This window comes from Sceloporus occidentalis, unplaced genomic scaffold (genome assembly GCF_023333645.1).
Source record: "Sceloporus occidentalis isolate IW3139 unplaced genomic scaffold, rSceOcc1.0.p SCAF_81, whole genome shotgun sequence".
NCBI lineage: Eukaryota > Metazoa > Chordata > Lepidosauria > Squamata > Phrynosomatidae > Sceloporus > Sceloporus occidentalis.
This window is the reverse complement of record NW_028317061.1, coordinates 650,540-665,248: the sequence shown is the minus strand read 5'-3', so window position 1 is coordinate 665,248 and position 14,709 is coordinate 650,540. Positions and strand designations below refer to the sequence as shown.

At 36.7% G+C, this 14,709-nt stretch overlaps 1 protein-coding gene across 1 annotated transcript in view; it reads left to right on the top strand.

Annotated features, from left to right (window-relative positions):
• Positions 1–14,709, top strand: part of LOC149285296 (ephrin type-A receptor 6-like) — a 314,092-nt gene that overhangs the window by 117,480 nt on the left and 181,903 nt on the right. Inside the window, exons 3-4 of the mRNA XM_089495515.1 lie at positions 5,445–5,600; positions 10,570–10,905. Of these exons, the coding sequence (XP_089351641.1) occupies positions 5,445–5,600; positions 10,570–10,905 (492 nt within the window). The remainder of the gene's footprint in view (positions 1–5,444; positions 5,601–10,569; positions 10,906–14,709) is intronic.

Here is a 14,709-nt window from a genome sequence, read left to right as displayed (position 1 = left end):
TTGGGTTGTAGATAACTACCAGAGGGATCTTGCTTGTGTTATCCTTTTTTTTGTATTCTAGAAGCCTTTCCCGTGGTGTTCTTACAGCAGATTTAATTTTTTTGGATATAGTTTTTTCCTTGTAGCCCTTCTTCTGAAATGACTCTGCCAGCGCGCCCAGGTGTTTGTCTCTGTCCTGAGTGTCAGAGCAAATACGGTGGTATCTGATGGCTTGGCTGTAAATGACACCTTGTTTAGTGTGTTTGGGATGAAAGCTTGAATTGTGAAGGTAGCTGTACCTGTCTGTGGGTTTTCTATACACGGAAGAGTGAAGAAAGCCAGAGGTGACGGTTATGGCGCAGTCCAGGAAGCTCACACTGTGTTTTGAGAAATTCATTTTGAGTTTTATAGATGGGTGGAATGAATTGAAAGATTTGTGGAATTTTAAAAAGTTTTCTTCTCCTTCTGTCCATATTATGAAGATGTCGTCGATGTAACGGTAATAATAATGCGGTTTGTGGGGGTGAGTGGCTAGGAGTCTGTTCCAAGTCAGCCATGAAAAGATTGGCATATTGCGGTGACGTTTTGGTGCCCATGGCTGTCCTGGTCATTTGTAGGTAGTTAGTGTCATAGAACCTGAAATAGTTGTGTGTCAGTATAAATTATATGAGCTTGGCGATGGTTTCATTATCATATTTTTGTGTGGCATTGCTGGAGGAGTGGAATTTAATGCAGGCCTCAATACCATCTTTATGGGGGATGTTGCTATATAAAGACTCCACATCCATGGTTGCAAGTATAGTATTGGCAGGAAGGTTACTAACTTGGCTCAGTTTATTGAGAAAATCAGTGGTGTCCTGTATAAAGCTCTCAGTGCTGATAACTAGGGGCTTAAGAATGTTTTCTATAAGGCCAGATATAGATTCAGTGAGAGTTCCCATACCTGTAATAATGGGCCGTCCTGGGTTGCCTGGCTTGTGGATTTTGGGCAGCATGTAGAAAGTCCCTATTTGAGGATTTGAAGGCACAAGATTTTCCAATTCTCATTCCGCATACTCTGCAATACTCTATTTTTTGACATCGTATATATATATATATATATATTAGTGTTGGCATTGTGCAGAGCTAAAAGAAAAAACTCTTACAGCTGTGAAAGATATAAATCAGATGTGTACAAACAATAGACCCATCAGAACAGCTAGAGATAAAAGTGACAGCTTCTGGAAAGGAAGCCATAGGTCAGCGGGAGATATGACACTACTGGGGATGTGTTATCTAACCTGCTTATACCAGGTGGCTCTATTATTACTGAATAGTGCACTTTATCTAAATGTTATCTTTCCTTTACAGTGTTTGAGATGTTGTTTTTGTATTGCTTTTCATAATGTTTCAAACAGGAAATAATACAGGGATATTTAGCTGTAACATAAATCTAAACATTTAAACAAAAAATCATTTGGAGGAAGAGAAAAAAAATAATATATTCAACAATAAAACATGCAATAAATCTTCTTTTGATGGCATAGAGTAACCCCACGGCCAATAGCAACGCTTAGGCAGCCAACTGAGTAAGGTTAATTTGTTTTTATTATAATTCATTTAAGCAATGCTTCTTTAAGAGATGTTTAAGGCAATATTTTTTTTTAAAAAAACCTGTAAAGTTGGAAAAAAACAATACAGGATATATTTTGACCTTTTGTATAAAGGAAAGAAACTATGTTGTCATAATTGCCTTTTAGTAGAAGCTAGAACCAAAAATAAGTAATCCTTAAAGGATGAAATGTGTGTGTGGAAAATCCAATCTTGGATTGTTACAAGATGAAAGATCAGCTCCTCAGAGGTTGACACTTGTAATAAGAGTGTACAATAATAACTCCTAAAAAATACATAGCTGTGTTCTGCTGCAAAGTGCCTTTATTTAGTTAAAACAATGAGACCAGTAGAAAACAAAATGTATTATATTTGGCAACTAACGCTTCTACAGTCCATATAAAGCGAAGTTGGTGGAACTGAAAAAAAAATCACATTGCAAGGGGGGGAGCTATATACTTCCAACCCTTTTGACTCCATGGTCTATTTTAAAGGTGAAATTCTCACCGCAAAAGTTAATTATGAGTGAATCACGAGCGGGGGCTCCGGGCTGCATAAAGGATCAATATATATATATATATCTATATATAGATATATATATATATATATAATTTTTGTTTATTGGGAAAAACTGCATAGCTTCTGTCGTTAGGCAACCATTGACAGGGGTACAGCATAACACGTATCACTACATACTGAGGCACAGCACAACACCTATCACTATACATTGAGCCAGACATTGCCAATAATGTAGCATAACCCCTATCACTATATACTAAGCCAAACATTGATGTGGTGTAGGCCTACCGCTTCAGTGTCTGGCTTAGTATATAGGGGTGCATCGCAATGAAAATTCTGGACCGAAAATTCAGTATTGAAATGACCCCCCACTTTATTAAAAATAACACACCAAAATTGGACAAAAAAACAACAACAACAATATTATTTATTTATATATATATATATATATATATATATATATATATATACACAATTGCTAACAGCAATCACACTCCTACCATGCCCAGGCAGCCAGTACATGCTGGAACCTGGGCATCATATTAATGTGATTACAGCCTCCCTATGCCATCCCCCCCTCACTTACACATCCATGCTATCACACACACACTCATTCACAAACATTCAGCATAAACTACAGCATAACACCCATCACTCTCACACACTTACTAATCTCACTTAATGTTTTCCTACCTTTCCTCTGTTACTTTTCCTCCTCCTCTTCGTTCTTCCTCTTGCCTCTTCTTCTTCTGTGTCCTGTCCTTCCGGTGCAGTGAAGAAGGTGGGCGTGGCTTCAGTGCTGTGCGCCAGGATCTGACATCAAATCCCGCCGCACGCATCGCAAGGGAGCAGGATCGGAGGTCTGCATTAACATTGATTGATTTTAAGCCGGTTGGGGTGAGATTTTTGATCTCCCCAACCGAGCTTGCTCCTCCAGCGGCGGACATTACTGTCCGTCTCTGGAGGAGTGCCAGCGTCACCCTGGACGGCACCCTGGACGGACTGCCCGCCCCCCCAGCTCCCCGTTAGGTACTGTGCGCACAATGTTAGGACGTGTGCGCTCGCACAAGCGCACAGCTTAGAGGGAACACTGGTCAAGAGGTACTTGGGTGAAGAACTGGACACCTAGATGGTGTCACTAAGGGTTGATGATCTAGAATCTAGACTTAACAAAAAAAAGGTTTATTGTAAAGCAGTTAAGGAGACATTGTGGAGTGTTGATAAGGGTTTGTAGAAATGTAAGAATTACTGAAGTAGATTTAAGTTATATGATTTATTCAAGTAGGTGAATTAAGGGGGTCATGTTCTCTTCCCATACTAGCAAACACCAATAACTTATATGTAGTTACATTAATAGGTTAAAAAAAGGTATAATGCCATTCAAGTTCAACCCTACCTAGTACCATATTTTGTCTCAAAGGTACAAAGAAATCCTTAGACAAACCGACTTCCTGTGGATCAAATTAAACTTAAATCGATATAACCTTGAATTTCTATGTTCACTAGAAAGCATGAAAGGTTTTTCTTAAGTATTAGCTGAATCCAGCAAAACTTACCAACCCGCTTATCCTGAAACATTTAAATATCAAAGTTTTAATACTCCATCACAAAGCTTCTACTGTGGTTTCTAGCTTAAGGTGGCTAATAAACATCCTCATGAAAACCACTACTTGTTAGGAGGTAAAGATTCTCAATTTAGTTACCTTTATTCAGTCATGAATATAATTTTTGCTATAGTGACAAGAGGAGCACCAGTTGGGATATTTATGTATCATAACACTAGACTGTGTAACTAAGAATCTGCTCATTTACCCTAAGGCTCAAGGTCAAACAATGAGACTTCCCAGGTTTTCAGGGAGACATTTGTAGTAGTAGTATTTTGATATAAGATAATATCAGATAAAATAGCCATTAGTAGTAAGATGTACTAAATGATAGGGTTCAACTCTTCAAGGCTTCTGAATGATTTTGATTGGCTTTTTTATTATTATTATTATTATTTTGTTTATGATGTTATTTGGTTAAATGAATTTGTATTCGATCAAGCTCTGTTATTTTAGCCTGGTCTAATAGGAAAACATACTGAAAGTCTATAAAGGAAGGGACATTGTTAGGATTGCCGTAAAGATTCAGCACAACGTGGCACATGAGCCAGAGTAACTTAAAATATCATGACTGCCTACAATGGCGACCTACGGGCTTACAGTTATTATAGCATTACCATTTGAAAACTGCAAATTGTGTAATAATCTTAGGACAGGGTAAGATAACACATGTGTCCATCACTGGAAAAGCAAATCCCTAATTAGAGAAATGAGCAGCAGTTGAACTAGACTATCCTATGAATAATTATTAACTGTAATTGGCAGGATATAATTTAAATGATTGACCTAGGTGCATAATCACCCATAATCACCTAGAAAAATATGATTAAAATTGCAAAATTTATCAGATGTTTATACAAATGTGGATGGTCCCAAAATTCAAACTATCTATATAGACCTGATTATGTTTAGTAGTATGAACCATATTTTTTGGCAGCAACAATATCATTTCAATACATATAGTACACATTAAACTTTTTAATGTGTTCAATGCCAGCATTTCAGTTCGTCTTTTGAGTGCCTTTTGTGCGTTTCGTGCTTTGTGTTGGATATGACCTGATGACCGCAGTGCTTGTTAGTGCTTCACCTATTTTCTACATTTTCCTTTTACATACACGCTCTGAACCCCATTGTGTACATTATCGTGGGGTATGCCTGTATTGGATGCAGTCTTTACTAAGGTCAGGCATTTTACAAGTAAGCCAGAATATGGCCAGAATTGATTGCTAGTCAAGTAGTATAACATAGTTTGTTCAGCCTTATAAGTCATCTAATATATATATATATATATATATATGTGTGTGTGTGTGTGTATTATATATGATCACAGATGATCACAAACGCAATTTAATTTGACCTAGTATGGCTCTACTATCCTACTATCAATACATCTTCTATTAAAGTACTTTAATACACAGTAATGCATTGTTTTCTGTGAAGAAATACAATAATGTAGAGAGGCATGTAAGAATGTCTCTGATTTCAGATTGGAGCTGGCCAGAATCCAGAATTATAATTTTAACAATTATTTACTGTCACTGTAGAAAAAACAGATGTAATGAAGTTCTGCCTGGAAGGATTTACAATCTAATAGTGCTGTCTGAGGTTCAGGGAGATAAAGTGACTTGCCTAAGGTCAGTAGAGACTTCCACAGAGTGTATAACCAGGATTTCTCGCTGTTGGCACAGAGTGACAGATTTAATGCAACGGAGAACTGAAAGGAAGCATTGATTGTCTTGTCTTGTTTTTCAGCATGCAGGCCAGGGTTCTACAAGGCGTTTGCTGGGAATATCAAATGTTCGAAATGCCCTCCACACAGTTTCACCTATGTCGAGGCAACAACTGTATGCCAGTGTGAAAAAGGTTACTTCAGAGCTGAAAAAGATCCACCTGCCATGCCCTGTACAAGTAAGTCAAGTCTGGAATATTCATTCACTGCCTGGCTTTATCATGTTTTGAGACCTTGAAGTTTTCCCACGAAGGCTCCAACTTTAAACGGATTTTAGCCATTCCAGGTTTTATTTCAGAGACATGGGAACTTTATTATTGTTTTTTGTAGCACCTTCATATTCCGTAGCGCTGTACAATGGGTAGACAGGACATAACAAGTAGTATATAACATAACAATTTGACTTATAGGAACAGGTGATGATGGCGCTGCTCAAATGAGCTTACAGTCTAGGTCTTCCCAAGTTCTATATTATTGTAGGAATAATGCTATCACAAAGGTAGGTGCTTATACAAAACTCGTGGCATATGGAACATGACAGTGGTCATATATGCATCAGAGATTATAATGATTGCATGTAATCATCTGGTCTCCGATGAATGAATCTACATCTAGATCTGTGCTGATTGAATATCCATATATAGGAACGCTTCCGATCTGCTCCAATAACCACAGTAATTACAGGTAATTATATAGTCTCCTTGGATTAATGCTGAGTATGGAGAGACCACTTTGTTCCTTGCGGGCTTATTGCCTTTGGAAATGAGACAGCATACTGACCTGATCGTTTGTGAACACATTCACCAATTCCTATGTGCTGACAGTGTACAAAATGTCAAACTTTCTCTCTCCTTTTGCTCCTGAAAACTATTTCTTGTGCAAAGTTTGAAAATGAGCATTATCGTTATAGGAATGTCTCTGATGATTGAGACCACTTTCCAAGCATTGCACTAAAATCACTTTTTGTACATTGCCATAAGAACACGTGTGTAAAGTTCTTCTGAACTGGAGCAATAGTTGACTCCAAAGCCACTTCCACATGAATCTTGGGAGGAATTATGTTACACCATGAATGAGTTATCATTAGCAACTAGTCAGCAAATGGATGTTTCTCCAAAGTCCATTATCTAATTAAAAGCAATATGGATGTTAGATGATTGATGAGGTACACTGGGATATAATGGTACAATAAGAAATTATAGACAGCCTTGCAGAAATGTTTGCACTCGGGTTATTGGTGTCACACATTTTCTATGTGCTACTTCATCCGTGCATAATTTATAAGTGATAACAGAGCAATCAGGCCATATTCATAAACAGCCCAATGACACATTATATTGTTAAATCTGGGGATTAGAATTAATTGTCCCTCTTTGTTCCAACTTCTAAATCTTACTAAATGATTCACTGTATGTCATTACATCTTAATATTTGCATGAAATCACAGTTTAGCCAGCATAATTTAATGGCAATTAAAAAGCTATTTAATCGTCATGCAAATTGGCATAAGAGCCCTTCACTAAAGAGGGTATATTTTTTTCAGAACTATAGTTGGGAATCTTTTTTTATGTGCAAGCACCCATATTATAATCTATATTATACTGGTGATTTGTAGAAATATGATTTTTACATACATTTTGCTCATAAAGATAATATTTAAAAATACACAAAACAGTTTTTCATTTTTATCACCAAAATTACTACTCGCAGGGGTAACATAATAGGGTGGCCAGATACAAGGGTACAGTCCCCTGGCATTGTCCCCTAAAAACCAGTAAGGTATTTCCAGTATAGTATGGCCATAATATTTATTAAATACTGCCCTTAAAATTAACATGAGAGATACAACTGATAAAACTTCCTAATGTGTATCCCTTTTGGACTCATTTTGTTCTAGGGCTGGTCTTTGGCTTGGTTACCTCTATATTGGTTTCAGTGCTTTACTAACTTAAGCAATAAGGCAAGAATAAGCAATAAGGACTTCTTATGGGGAATGGTACCACTAGAGTGGGGTGTATTTTGTGTAATATTATTCTAGGGGCAATAACGTTAACTAAACAGAGTGACATTAAAGAAAAGCCAATCGGCTATGTACACCCATATCTTTAGTCAGCTTTCCTTGGTTCTCTAGTAATCTGACCCAAACAGATGATGAAGCACATAGCTCCCTGTTTAGTGAATGAGAAAACCAGGGGGCTAGCAAAGAGTGTAGTGCTCCGTATAGGGGGCAGGAAGGGTGTGTGTGGCTTAGAGAAGCTGTCGGTCTAGCTATGAACAGACCTGAAAGGGGTGAGGACTTTGTGAAACCTTTTTACATAGTGGGCAGAACCTGAGTGTGACCAAATTCCTCTCCAAAATTTGGAGGGGAAACACATAATCAACGATTTTCTCGACAGTTTGTAGTTATGGTAATTGTACTACTAGTCCCTACCACTGTTAAACCACCATTACAAGAACTGGTTAGATGATGATAGACTAAGTTATCAAGTCACATAAGCTTTCAAGACCTCAGAGGACTTTTCTTCAGATGTCCTTCTGGAGGGACAATCGTCATTGGGGCCTGTACAGCAATACACACTTTATATTTAACAACTTTGATTTAATAGTAACATAGCCCTCAAATGACCATAAACCCTACCATACCTGTAAAAGAGCTATAGCACTTGTCGAGCGATTAATGCTGTTGTATAGTTTTTATATCTGTGTAGAAAAAAAGCTATATTCTTTTTCCCTGAAGTGACAGAACTGGAGTGACCCTGTCTGGAAGAAATTCACATCTATAATCAAGGTTTTTGTTTCACAAAATACAAGACGGCACAATAAATATGTAGGGGAATATGATTATAGATTTCACAGTGCCAGAAGATGAAAATATTTTGACACATATTTTGTGTTGCACAAAACAAGGTGTTAGCCACTGGGAAATAAAAAATCATTTTCGGATTTCAGTTTCTCTTTATTATCACTATAACAGATAGGACAAAAAGTCTGAAACACAGCACTATAGTATTGGCTTTTTGCTTTTGTGTTAATTTATTGTTTATGTAGTTAGACTGTTTAATTTTTAATGCACTTACATAATAAAAAAATAACACAGAAAGTGTAAAAATATAAAAACAACACAAAATAAATTAAATTACAGGATAGATTATTTTTTATTTGTTCACACTAATTGATTTTTTTAAAAAAAGTCTAATTATGAATATAATGCCATGTTTTGATATTGTGTTGTTTTAACAGTACAAATGTTTAAACAAAAATTACACTATATTTAATACTAACATAAAAACACTTTATAGTGCAGCCAGCATGAATAATAGTGTCTGAGTTTTATATTCATTAGACTTTTTTTTCTATTCTTGCTTGAACGACTATGAGAGAGCAAAGTAGACAAACTTAACGCCTCCATAACGCTTGCTTAATAGACAGTTTCTACCTGTTCTTATGAAGTGTTGGCTGGAAATAAGCATTCTGTTGTAAAGATGAAATCGTATTATCTTGTTACTCTTTTGGTATTTTTCAAAAATATCTGGTCATATTCTATAACAAAATGTATTTTATAATATTACCATGAAAGTAGATGATAATAAAAATCTGCCATAATGTGCAAAAAACATGCATTTCTTAATTGGGGGTTATCTTTTAAATTGGATACCTGGTTAGTGGCATTTGTAATTAAAAAAAATTGGCTTGATTTACTAACCTAGGAATCGAACAACTCACTGACTACACTATACAATATGAACACTCATCCTCCTGTAACACACGTGGAAACTTGCTGAGTAAAACACGTAGGCCCGAGGTGAAGTGCTGCATCGTGAGACTGAAGTTTCTACAGTCAAGCACACTCCCTGCGCAGGCTCTGCCGACTTCCCATCCAAGCTCTACTTATTACCCCCACAAACATTCCCTACACTCACTGTCCCTTTGTGTCGGAAGCCCTTCCTCTATGTGTGGCTAGTCCCACCACCAAACAAAGCCACACCACCATGAGAAGGGGAGCTCTGGGTTGCTAACTCTCCCATGAACGCTTCTTTTGCAAAAGAGGCTGAGTTGGGCTTAAATAGTGTATTTTTTGAAAGGCAGATGCATGAAAATGAAGGCACAGCAATGTGTGAAACTATTTTCTTATTCTTCATCATCATCTTCTTTATCTGTGTGGTCTTCGTCTTCTATTATTTTTAATAACACAAGAACCCCCCCCCCCCCACAAAAAAAACCTTAAACATAACTCCAATCAGAATGCTTTCTGGTCCATACATTGGTGATCTCATCAATTTCACTTACCATACCAATTCTTTTTGTCCATCAAAGTGATGTATCTAGGTTTTTTGGAGCGTTAAGCAAAAGCATTTAGGTGAGACCCATTTTTTACACCTTAAAATAAGAACATTAATAAAATAAAATCCTTAAACTGAAGAGTTTATGGGCCAGACATAGCGGAGAACTGGGTGAGAACATTGCGAGCAAAGAAATATAGGTGACATATGGAACATTCAGACCTGGATCATTTCTGTATATTCCATATGCCACGAACAGTTGTTTAGCAATGAGGCATACATGTGTGGGTTTATAGACTAATTCTGAATTAAAAAAGAGCAGCTTTTGTGTTCTTTTCTTTTTTTGCTTTATGTGTATACATTTTTATATAGTAAGTTTCTTTATAATTGAATAGAAAGTTTAATGATTTGAGTGGCAACTGAGATAAAGCTAGTCAGCTACAAATATGTCATGTGCAATACTATTTAAAATGTATTATTCAAAAGAAACACACGTGTCAGAAGCTGCAATTCATGGGCTGCCTTTGCGGGTTCAAGATTATTTTATTTGCTTCTTTTTGGCTACTTTTGTATTGTAATATACTGTAAAATTGTGAAGGCATGGATTTGTAACACATTGTAAATTAAATTGTTAGATCTGTAGAGCTAAGTGCAAGTTCTTAAGGACCCGAAGTGAGAGTCTTGGCAGTTCTAGTAACATCCCGGTAGGAGGTTGATTACTAACTAAGACTTGATTATCGGAGGAATGATTGCTCTCCAAAACACTACTGGGAAATCAAGTTATGCTCCAGAAACATGAGAGCTCAAGAGTGGAAAGTTGCACAAGTTGTCTTAATTTGTGTTTTGTCTCTTTTGTTTTGGTTTCCAGAGCCACCTTCTGCTCCGAGGAATGTTAACTTCAACATGAACGAAACAGCCTTATATTTGGAGTGGAGTCCACCATTTGATACTGGGGGGAGGAAAGACATTATATACAATGTGCTCTGCAAGAAATGTGGTTCAGATCCCAACGATTGTGAACTCTGTGGTGGTGGGATTCGTTTTGTACCTCGACATTCCGGCTTGCAAAATGCATCTGTCACCGTGCTGGACTTTCTTTCCCACGTCAACTACACCTTTGAAATCGAGGCCGTGAATGGAGTATCTGACCTCAGCTTCTCTCCCAAGCAGTATACTTCTATCACAATCACCACTGATCAAGAAGGTAGGCACTCATATTATCCCTGTCATTCCATATCTTTGGCAAAAATGTTAATGTAGGAACAAGAACATTCTAATGCTCTTCAAAAACAGATCCGCATAATTTGGATTTATGCTCTTCTAACCGCTATAAATATATTTATAGTATCGAATATATTTATTGAATTACCATCAATGGAATATATTTTACCAATACAATTATATTTTTTCTCCAAAATCTCATTAGTGTATGAGACAAATTAACTCTCACTAGAAACGAAACGATGGGAGAAAGATTTCCATGTATATGAAGGATTAACTGTAACCAGCAGTTTTAAGAGATGTAAAATGGATTTTATGTATTGTTCGAGTGTTTGCACATGGCTGTTAAAAGGTTAAAGGGATTATTGTCGGTTACTGGAGTATTGCACGGCTACGGTTTCTCCTGGATACCCTGCTTTTTCTGATTCTTGGTTAGTTGTTTTTTTGTATATTCCTCATAATTTTCTCTCCCTCTGTAAAAAAAAAAAAAATAAAAAAAATGTGTGGGTCTTTGACAAGAAGATTATTGTATTTACTTACATTTTGTGTATGTTTGCCTTTTAGTGAAATGCAAACCAGCCAATACATACTATTAAAAAGAAAAAAGAAAAATGTATTGTTAAACCTATTAACTTGTTACAGTGGGAACGACTGATTATTTAGCTCCCAGTGGGTTGTGATCCCCACAGTGGGACAGTGTCCAAAGATTGATGTGGGCTTTGTCTGGGCAGAAGGATGTTTCTTCACTTGCCCACTTTGGCAGGGCTGCAATTTGCTTCAAAACAAATCCCCTTGATGGGGATTATTTCATACCCAAAGCCTATGAAAAAGTGAAAATCCAGCTGTGATTGTTGTGGAGTGCTCAGTGGTTAGTGTTCCTCAGAACTTGATCATTCTTAAAGAATCAATATCTTTGCCTTCAGGAGAGAGAGACGGATAAGCATGCGATCTTTCTGTTTCATCCTTGAAAAGAATACATAAAAAAGGAGAGGATCTCTTTATTATGATGGGAAACGTAGTTTCATATGACAACTGCAAAGTGCATTTGAAAGAGAAAGAAAGTTGGATTTTAAATACTGGTTTCACTTTAAATGAATTTATATTCCTTTTTTTAAGAATGCTTGGGTTTATCAGAAGTTTTCTTTGGATAGCTAATGACCTCTCTTGCGACTCGTTGGTTGCAGATATATTCCTTGGAGTAATGACAGCTATTATGTGGAACTAATACTTATCTGTTATGCTTCAGCTAATTCTCAGATTCACTGGCATTTTTTTATGGATCTACCTATTTCCTTGGTAACCAGGAAAGCAGACAGTCTGCAAAACTCTTGATTTCTTCCCCAACCTGTGTGTGAAAATCATAAGGGTTCTCTCCGTCTTAATGCCCCATCAGTGATACCATATGACTGTATTTACTTTTGTGTTCTCCTTCGTTGGCGTTAACGACATGATGTGATAACTGAAATCAGACCTCCAGCTAAATCCATTGAGTTCATTTGGGTCACATATTGATCACTTGGTCTGAAACCAACTTATAGAAAGTAATTGATCTGGCTGGACCAGCGATTTTGGTTATCAGATTGTGCCCCCAGCATCTAAATAAAATGGAGTGCTTCGGAAATAAAGCATGATTTTAGGAAAGGTTAAAGTTACTAATAGAGTTTTATACAGCCAAACTCTGGTAAACACAATTTTTTATTAAAAAGTAAAAGTTAATTAATGCTTTAATATGTTGTGGTCCAAAGACTTTTTGGTACCAAAGCGTTTAGAAGCCGATTGTCATCCAGCCACCTACATGTATTTGTTATGATCATCATTTGGGAGAGAAGGGTATGGTACCTCTTGCTGTTTGACCATGTGACAAAATTTGCGCTCTTTTTTGTGCTTACTGCAGAATCAGGGGGGCTGGCTCGGGGCTAGTCTAAGCCGACGGGGGGGATACGACAAAGAAGCCTCTACGATGGTAAGAGCGTGAGGGGAGAGAGGTAGGGAGACAGTGAGGGGATGAGGGAGTGAGAGAAAGGGTAAGGGAGGGAGTGAGAGAGTTTGAAAACGATTATAAGGGAGTTAGAGAGGTATGTATGCATGTATGTTTATAACTCACAGTATTCATGAGGTAGCATTAGTGTATACAGTTTGTGTGTGTTAGCATGTGTATGTGTGTGTTAAAGGGAGTGTGAGCATGACTGCGTATGTGTGTGTGCATATTAGCATGAGTGTATATGTGTAAGTGTGTAACCTTATCTACTATATGTTCTAAACTCGTTTTTTACATACTTCTCTAAATATACTCCCTGAAGAAATTAAATATATCCTTTTAGTGTATTCTCTTCTGCTCATACAAATACGTTTGACAAATTTCTCGCACTTCTCTTTCAACCAAATTAGTTTCCGTCCACCATTTACCACGGTACACAATTAAAACAGTCCACTTGACATTATTGCCAAGCCAGAAACAAATAACCTTGAAGCTATAAAAACACTCTGACACCCAGATATTAAAAGTGTGCTGCTTAGCTAACTGACACAGACACTAAGTAAAACAACCTAGCTGATTTAATTTGATTTAATAGGTAGTCAGTTTACTCATTGGTGGCGAAAAGATTAGCGCCATCAATTTCAATAAAGTCGGTCCCTTTCCCAGCTCGGGAACAGGAGTGTTTTAAACACAAGTGAAGGTTAAAAGATGAGTATTAGTTGAAATATGGCTCCTTAGTCAGATCGAGGTGAGTGTGCTGGATATATGCTGAGAAAAGGAAAAACATCTGCTGCTTCATTATTATTATTATTATTATTATTATTATTTTAGTTTTGTTTTTAGGCACCCAATACAATTTTCAATTATCATTATGATTTGGTTTTCAGATATATAATCAAAATGAAAGTGCTTTGTTTTATTTGTTTATTGGATTTGATGAAATAAACCGTACAAACTAAACAGGTCATGGTAAATGGATTTTCCTGAGCAAACATTTCCAGATTTCAGTAATTATTTCTTTGCCAAGCTTTAGGACAGTTTAATTGAAATCTGGTACAGAAGTCTGTTTTTGCACTGTTTGTGCACTGATCACTGATAAATTGAAATGTAAAAATCAAACACATTTCAATTAGCTGGGGCCGTTTGGCACCTTTATTGTCATTACCTGCATTGATTATTCTTCCAAGGCGTTAGTATGCAATGTTTATGAGCTTAATTGCTAGGGTAATATGTCTTACAATACACAGCTTGATAATTACTTTTGGGACTTTAGTAATTAGGTCTCTGGGGTGAATGTAAAAGTTGGTTAACCTTTAACCCTTTGCAAGACACCTCTTTAACATTCAAATGTTCTAAAAATTTCCCCCTTCTGGAACTAGAAGCGTTAGGAAATGTTCATCATATTCAACACAGTAAATGCCATGCTAAGTGTCTAGGTTTAGCAAAAGTAGATAATGAGAAAAAAACCTTTTTTGCTTTCTATCTGTGGTATTTTAAGGATCAAATGAGAAGTTGGGTTAAGTATAGTAAGGGAAATCCTTAATCATAGTTAGTCAATCTGAAATCTGTTCATAGATGTAAGGATCTTTGTGTAAAACTTTAGGGACCATGTTCGCAGTGAAGTACATGCTTTCCACTCTTGTTGATATTGGCTCATGGGTTTTCAGTCACTGCTTTTCTTTAACCTGAAAATTCTATGGTATAGGCAGGGAAGATAATTTAACTATCTGTATGACCAACTGATGTATCCCCTACCATCTCTAGTATGAAATAATTAGTAAAACATTAACTAAAGTGAACTATGAGTGT